General features: G+C 39.6%; 1 protein-coding gene across 1 annotated transcript; it reads right to left on the bottom strand.

Moving 5' to 3' along the window:
- Positions 1-1,667: 1,667 nt before the first annotated feature.
- On the bottom strand, positions 1,668-5,929 carry gbx2 (gastrulation brain homeobox 2). The gene is made up of 2 exons (XM_035393033.1): positions 4,806-5,929; positions 1,668-3,031 (listed from the first exon to the last, which is right to left on the bottom strand). Exons 1-2 carry the CDS (start codon positions 5,317-5,319, stop codon positions 2,514-2,516), a joined length of 1,032 nt encoding a protein of 343 aa, XP_035248924.1. The 5' UTR covers positions 5,320-5,929; the 3' UTR covers positions 1,668-2,513.
- Between the last annotated feature and the right edge of the window lie 2,875 nt (positions 5,930-8,804).

Raw genomic sequence — 8,804 nt, 5'->3', positions numbered from 1 at the left:
GGGATTTGTCGTCAGTCACTGTTACAGACTTCGTGTACAGTGGGAATCCGACACATTGCATCATTTGTGTTTTGTTTTATTTATGAAATGATGAACATTACATATCCACACATCCCCAGTGTAACCCACATAAGCAGTTTTACGTTACAGACGCTCACGAGTGTTTCCCATTTTAGTATAGACCCTTAATTTCAGTTAAGCAAAACATTAAATCTGTAAAGTACAGCGATAATCTCATTGGCGTCATGCATTAAATGTTGGCCGTAGGCCGTCATTTCGTTCGTGGCCTAATTCTTTTCTCCATGAAAGAACAGATATGTCTTTGTTTTGTATTACACTGCATGCAAAACCTATTTACAAATAATTATTTGAATGGGCACCATGTTCACGTCATCTTTTACAGATAAGGTTAACATGCGAAATGTTGCCGGGGTTGGGCTACGACATATAGGCGAGGCTAATTTAAATATATGCCTAACCTACATCACAATGAAATAGATTAAAAGAATCCGAATCCAGCCAAGCCATTTGTCGAGAGAAATATAAGAGGTAGGTTATGATCCAAACGTTCAGTTGAGAGAGGAAATAATGTAGTCTGGTGATCCGTAGTCCTGCATCGACATCTAAACTCGAAACACACCCAGTCCTTCAACTCAAATAAGTAGGCAAAGACTTTATGGTAAGGCCATTGTTGTTTGGCGGCCATTGTGAGGGAGACTTGGAGGAACGGCACGTGTGGGTCGGGTAAGGGGTCATTACTGGCATGTTTTCATCACCCAGATGAGAAGCAGGGCAAGGTGAAACACGAGATCAAGGCTGATAAAAAGGAAACGACCTCCATCAACACCCTCATGATAACGTCTCACCGCAGGAACCGAAATTAGTTGTCCTCATATCCCGTGACCTTGAGTCCCATTTAACATGGCTACCTCTGCCCACCCCCTTGTCACACCACGAGATTGCGTTGGCAGGGAAGGTATTCCTCGGCATATTTAGAGTTTGGCATATTATAAGTTGATTTGCACCAACATACGGGACGGTTGGCCTTAATTTCACACAGTAGCGGAAACTGAAGGACCGAGGTGTAAAACATGTCACTGGAAGAATCAGCTTGGAGAATCAGCTAGGCGCCTCATGAATAGCGGTTCAGAAGCACGCCCTATGTCGGTAAAAATCTAAAGAACCTGTTAAGTTAAAGCTAAAACATGTTTCATTTTAAAAGCGCCAATCAATAGCAAATTGGGAATTGATATATAAAACAAAGTAGGCTATAGCTGTATAGTGTGCTATATGATTTAAATTATTATGGCAAATAAATATAGAAGATGGTTTTTAAACTGTGATAATATGCCCATTGCTGTTGTCAGAAGGAAGCCTATCCAATGCAATCGCCTATGAACTCGGGAGATCAACAGTGCGCTTAATATGACCCGAAAGAGCGTACCGTTCACTGATGTATCGCTGTACTATTTAAAAACAAACATGTGAAATATTATTTTCCGGTTGTGAATAATGTGAATCGACTATATAACTGACAAGTCAAAGTAGGCTACTGCACAGCGGAATGTTTGATTGAAAAGAAATCGCCAGGGGTTGTCTGAAGAATAATTGTTGACCAAGGTCCTGTAAAATTAATGGGCAGTAATAACAAACAAGCTGACACGTCATTTACATAATTGCTTAATGTCCAGGTTTAATTCACACAATATTCTTAAACTCATCAGATGTTTGCTACGTTTTGCACAATATAAAATAAATTAACAGCGTGCTTTCTGCCTTATTAAAATGTCACTAAGCCAAAAAAGTACAAAGTTCCAAGCAAACATAAAACGTGGAATTCATCATAATTAATAGATAAAGAAAGGCAATCTACACCAAGTACAGTGTGCTCAAGCAGAGTCAGATTTTTTTCCACACGATATTTTTTTCAGTCGAATTTACTTAGTGCTATGGCAAGGTTTATATCCATCCTGGGGCTAGTTTGAATATTTGGGTCTGCAAAAACACACTCACTAGACAGTAGCCTAGCCTTTCCCATCTGCTTATATACACACTATAAAGAAATAAACACAAGAAAACTTGTGAACTTAAAACAGGTATACTTTCCTGGCAACGGGAAGGCTTACAGTAGCCTAATATATTCTATTTGGTCCCATCAGTTAAATTTCTTGTATTCCCCAATATGTACACAATTAATTGATAATAAATACGTCATCGTTTTTGTCTTCTTTTGTTTAATTAACAAAATGTATCCAAGTGGAAGGGTCGTTTCAATGGTAAAGCTAAGCTAAAGCCACACATTTAAATCACTAACTAGATTAAGGCAGCATTTTTCTGCCACTTCGCTGGAATGACCCCCTAAATCATGATTATTCACGCCCTCCAAAAGATGAACATATTACGAGTATTTCTCCCAATGATCATGTATATATTTTTGTGTTGTTTTGTTTGTTTTTAGGAATTTATTTTGTTCAGATTTGTGTTTGGTCCTTCATATAGCAGAAAAAGAAAAATCACGGTCTCGCTTGCTCTAACTGTTGGTGCTGGCTTCTTATTGCAAAACGACTGACATGCACGGGAATGGGCACAACAATTTTGGGGTTTCTCGAGGGCTCGCCGGTTTTGGAGTTGACGTTGCCCGCCTTCACGCGTTTCCACTTGGCCCTCCTGTTCTGAAACCAGATTTTGACTTGCACTTCGCTCAGCTTTAAAGCATGAGCAATCTGAGAGCGCTCTGTAAGAGAGAGGTATTTCTTACAGTGGAATTCCTTTTCCAGTTCCAACAGCTGTTCGCTTGTGAACGCCGTCCTCCGTCGTCTATTCTTCCCCGTGGACGTAGTACTACCAGTACCGTTAGGCCCGTGGACGCCCTCGTCTAGTCCACCACTAGCGTCCCCGTCCTCTTTTTGACACATTGCGCTATTGGTCATGTTTTCGTCAGAGCTGTAGTCTAAATCACTGTCCATTGAGAAACTCTCCTCTTTGCGGTTGCACTCGTCCTCTTTGGGGTCATCTTTGCCTTGCGTTCTAGCTGAAAATAAAAAGAGGACGTATTTAGTACGGATATTATACACTTGAAAATGGTATATGGCTATCCAGTTTGTGGAACGTGGAACTTGTATTGGGAACATTTTATCTCGCTGATTTGTGCTTTGCCAGCTGAGTAAAAAATTGTCATTGGGTAGACGTTAAATTTGAAAGGATAAACCTCAAAATGTACCTTCATTGGGACTAAACTAAAACAACCGAAATGCTGTATTGTCTTGCTCAGGAATGCTTACATTAAGTATCTTTTCTTAGCCTAAGTGTAACATGAATTAGGCAACGTAAAGCAAAATGAAACACGCTGGCAACCCTGAGACGCGTACCGATGAAAGGGACGGTGGTCGTCAATCCACTTTAGACTCTTGCATCTTAGGCGAGACATAGAGCGTAACAAAAAAGTAGGTAGCTTTGTCTCACCCCGGCCTCACAACTGGATGCTAAAGACAAGTTGTGTCAACTGGCAAGCTAACATGATCATGCCCTCCTTGATTGATATTTTTGTAGCGTGAAAATCCACTTTTAATAACTTACAACATATGTTTAGTGTCACTCTAAAATGATGGCACCCGTCGGCACACACTAATTAATAAACCAGAAACACGAAAAACTGATCTGGGGCCTATTGTCTTTATATCACAAGTATTTGTGATAAAAAATTAACCAAGGAACATACTTCTTGAGCGAAATAAGAACCTTAACATTTTTGTAGGCTTTCGAGCCATTTTATTTTGATATTGCTTTTCGTCCCCTACCTTCACTCCACATTTTTTAAATTGCCCTCAATGTAGAAACATAACTGTTCAAAATGGGCGACTTGTCACGACGCTATGTTTCAACTTGTGTGTTACTAACGTCAACTTTCTTTCTCTTAAAAAAATAAACATGCAAGATTTGTTTTAATTTGGATACACATTTATAGATACCACTGGCGCTTAGCCTTTTCTTATTCCGTAAGAATAAGCTAATTTGATAAATGAGCAGAGCCTAAGGCATAATTCCCTAAAAAGCTGTATTGGAGTTTTAATAAACGCATTTCATGTGAGAATCAGGAATCACTTGAAATTGCTTCAGTAATTTCAGAAGAACTCTTGAAGCAAAAGATATAGCTAGTAATCTATGAGTCGACAGGAGTTCACGTGTGTACTGAATCATTTAACAAGTCGTAGGCCTACTATTTATAGTTTTTTTATTTGGTTTTGTTTTCACTCGCTCGTTTAAGAAAATACAGAGTCCATTATACAAACAATGTAGGTTGTAATATTCTGCAGGCCTAAATTATTTTTGTCTTTTTGTACTCAGTGTATATTAATGACAAGACAGGTTCAACAGTTTAACAGTGCGGAAATGAGTTCTCTTTCCATTGAAATAAATTTGAATGATAAAAATGGCTTAACATTAGATAGCTAATCTTTTAAATTGAAAACATTAAATAACATGTTTAAAAATTAAAATGACATTTTAAAATGAGTTCCATACCATTGCAAGATGTAAAGTAACTAATAATTACATATTTTCTGTATAGACAGTATAATAACCATAGTTTTTTTTTCTGTTTCTATATTTTATTTCTTACTGTGGGTGTGAGTGTGGTAGAATGTGCACATAAACCAAATGAACAATGACGAGAATACCATACTAACGGCCTTTTATGATGCTTAAATCAAAGCTAGGACATTTATTTTTCATCAAAAACGTATACCCCAGTAAGAAGCCGTCAGCGTCCTGTAAGCTACACACCAGACAGCATACAGATATCTTACCTACAGAAGATTGCACAGGATCTGACGCTTGGAAGGGGGGCAGTACTGTGGCCTCTTTACCCTGAAAAGTCTTTCCCTCGTCCCCTTCCAGCCGAATGTCCTGAGATTTGTCGAAAACAGCTTGGAGGGACTGCGACCCAAACTTTCTCGCCGCCTCCTGGTGCTGAGGAGAGGCGGTGAAGCTGCCCGGTAGTGTTGCCATGAGGGTGGAGGTGAGAGCCATGCCTTGCGCCAGGCTGGAGCAGAACCCAGTCGGTAAGCTGGGCATCTGGTGCTGGGGGTGCGTCGGAGGAAGTCCCGGTTGCAAGGCGGACTGTGGCAGAGCGGGCGGCGGTGGAGGCGGCGGCGGGAGAACAACCGGTCGGTATGGCATGAACATCGGATACCCGGTGTACACAAAGTGTCCCGGACTTGGCTGGGGCGGACCTCCAATCAGCGAGTCGATGCTGAAGGCAGTGGAGCTTCCCAGTGGGCGCTGCATCATCATAAGTGATGGGCTAAAGACAGCACTCATAAGCTCTGATATAAGGATTTAAGATGAGAAAAATATGGCAGGAGGGGACGGGTGCGACTGCCCCCAAAACAGTTTTAGTTACAAAAAACAGCAATTCAATAACGATAGATAGGTTAGTACGCCGCTGAAGTTACAATTTTTAAAACGTAATCCCGTGGTCAATGGTTCGGTTTTCTAGTAAAATTATCATTGCATGTGCATTGATAGATTACTTGGGTCGGACGACTGGGGGAAATCGCTTCACAAGGTTAAAATTGTCCTGAACGTTGTTAAAAGGCCGACCGAAGAGAAGAAAAGCAAACTTGAGAAACCAATTATCGACTTTCTGTGCAAGAAAAGAATCCCGTTTCGTTGACTCTTTGGGCTCCGTTCGAGCGAAATGTGCATGGCAAGCGGTTTTCCTCCTGATCCTCCCGCCGTGTATCACATTAGAACAGTTTTACAAGGATGGTTCCACTAAACCTCGGTGGCGCTTTGTGTCCGTCAACCTTCTCCGTCTGTGCCTCGCCGAGAGAGGAGCCCCGCAGACCTGCGTTTACTATCAGGCTACCCGAGAGTAGGTTTAAATTCCGCTCCTTCAGTTTAATCGCGTCTTCCCTTCGTGACCACCGCCCCCTTATCTCAGTTCTGCACTTCATTGGTCACAGTTAAAATATCCGTCTGAGGCCGTCTACGATAAGTCCCCGTAGACATGTGATTACTGACTCTAGGTAATTACTGCCGGTTATTTGGATTTGCGAAAGATTATGATACAAAATCAGATAACAATGTTAACTGGATGCGCATCCTATAATTGCTGAGGCAATAAATCTTGTTCAGAAAATAAAGAGCAACAGAAAATCTGAACAGCATATTAACTGTCTTCGAGTGTAGAGTAATTAAACGAGACTATATTAATAGAATCGTTTAATTGTTTACATTTGGTTTACAAAACTACATTGACTAATGCAAACTGTGCTTATATTGAGCACAGCCATAGGCTGTTTCATAGGCTGCTCACTTTATTAGCTATATATTATGCAATAGTAAAATGATTTCGGGTTTTTTTCACGTTCCTTTTACAAATAAATAGTGTTCAAAGACTCAGGCTTAGCTGCTTCAGGTGAAAAAAATATTTTCCCTGTGAATGGACGTTACAAAATTCGCTTTTTAGAAATGGCACAGTGGAATCATTCTCTAGCCTAAATTTTAATTAAGCATAAAAGTTAATTTATAAAAGTAAACAGAAGACCTTTGCTCCTGAATGAAATCATTGATCAGCAATGGTCACAATAGTTCACGGAACGCGCACTTTATTTGCAATTATAAGAAAAGGGCTCTGCACCAAATAATACAATTGTTCTTCTTCTTCTTCAATAATAATAATAATAATAATAATGATAATAATAATAATGATAATCATAACACTCATAATAATAATAATTATTATTATTGGCTTTGATTGGCTTTTCTTATTGTATTGTTTTTACTTTGTTCTGACGTATCTGCCGCAGAATGGATATATTTTTGAAAAAGATATTCTTTATTAATTGGGAATTATTAGGCTATATGTGATTTTCAGAGTGACGGAGTTACTTTTGATTTGTTACTCTAAGTTTAAAAACATGATGACGTACATTCATCAAGAATAACTCACAACGCGTTCAAATTAGAGTAGCCTATCTTGATTGTGGATTCCCATCGGCAAAACCTAATAATAAGCCTACCTAATAAAACTTCAACATGAAAAACAACATGAATGAAAAAGGACGGTTTTAAAAAGGTTAAAATGTGCAAAGCATAGAGGCAATGTACTTACATGTGATAACTTACTCAAAAATAAGAGCAATATATCCTCCGTGCGTATCTTGGGATTAGCAAAGGGCACAACGCAGTCAAAACAACTTGGCCTTGCAGCTAAATGTAGTCTTAATTGGAATATAAAAGTGGAAATCGATTTTAATGCGACTATCGACCGGACAATACTCCGTTTGGAGGTAAATCTCTCTGTACTAGGCTTTAATGATGATTTCTGAACACGAGTTTATCTCGGACCATTAGCCTCTGACCCGGGGGCTTGGTAATGCACTGTCTCCGACACTTCATCGCAACGGACACTTATATAAAATCGATTTGTAGTGGAGCATCACAAAGCTCTGTTTCATACCTGATAAGAATGGTCGTTTTTTATCTGTTGTTTTGCAGCAATCGACTCCCGCGATGTGAAGCTCAACAACGTCACCAAACGGGAATATTGAACTTTCTCACCAGGTAAAAAAATTAAAAAAAACCTTCCCCTCTACAGAACTCCATATTTTACTGCAGTACAACTGAGAAATATATGTTGTAGGCTATTTTAGGCACGGTACCATTGTCTTCATTTAACGCGTAATACCTACGTCTACGAGCTCAGTGCTTCCAGAAAGCTAAGATTTGCCATTCACTCACATTCATTCACAGTGCATATCGCTTTGGATGTTCTAGCACTTTTCGCGAGCACATGTTGCAATTACGAATGTGAGACCGAAACGCTACATATTACAAATACTTCGCTATATGATTTTTAAAAAATGCAAAAACTGATCAGGGTGATCTGAATAACACATGTTTATGTCTGACATTAAAGGCACATACAAATCTGTGTGTGTGTGTGTGTTCGTTTCCTTTGCCATGACCTCATTATAAAACTGTTTACCTAGTGTATATATGTTTGCAGGCATGCTTGCAGATGTGGGTATGCATTTGTATAAGTATAGCAAAGCATGTGCAGAGTAACAGTTTTAAATATAATCTGGTAGCTATTCTGATAGTCCCTCTTGGACTCAAAGAAACGTGGTTACAGTTAAACTGACACCACATATTGTACTGTGTGTGTGTGTGTGTGTGTGTGTGTGTGTGTACATTTGGGGAGGATGCTGTATGAGAAAGCAACTGAAGAACTGGCAACATGAAAATAGAATTAAACATATGCTGAAATGTTGAATATTGCTACATCAATTTTTAAAACTCCTGCTGTGGCTTCCCTCACTTCCAAATCAGGCCTTGTGCATGTGTCAGCCTGCGTAACTTCTGTAGTTGCTAGTTGTTTTGCGTCTACATTTTTTACATTTTATGCCAATGGAGCTGCCCTTGTCTACATAGGATCTATTACCCTAAAGGCAATGAAGTGTACATTTAAAGGTCTCACGTGCAATCTGACCGACTGCACATCGTGAAACATAGTCGTATATTTTTCTTGTTTTTTTCCGCAGAACAACCTGAAATATGAAATCTGTCTTCATATTAACTAATGCACGATACTTTGCTTCACCTCCTGGGTCAAAAGTGGAGGTTTTATTTTCTCTCTGTTTTATTCTTTCTTACCCTGCATCCACTGACAGTCTGAGGAGGAGGCTAGTTCAGCCCTGTCATTAGCACAAACTGCATGACACCTGTAAAACTCATCTTGACCCTGGCAGAGAGGCTTTCCCAGGACAAACTTTGGTCTTGTTTTTTTTGCTCCTTTT

The sequence above is a fragment of the Anguilla anguilla genome, chromosome 15 (assembly GCF_013347855.1).
Source record: "Anguilla anguilla isolate fAngAng1 chromosome 15, fAngAng1.pri, whole genome shotgun sequence".
Taxonomy (NCBI): Eukaryota; Metazoa; Chordata; class Actinopteri; order Anguilliformes; family Anguillidae; genus Anguilla; species Anguilla anguilla.
This window is presented reverse-complemented; position numbering and strand designations above follow the sequence as displayed.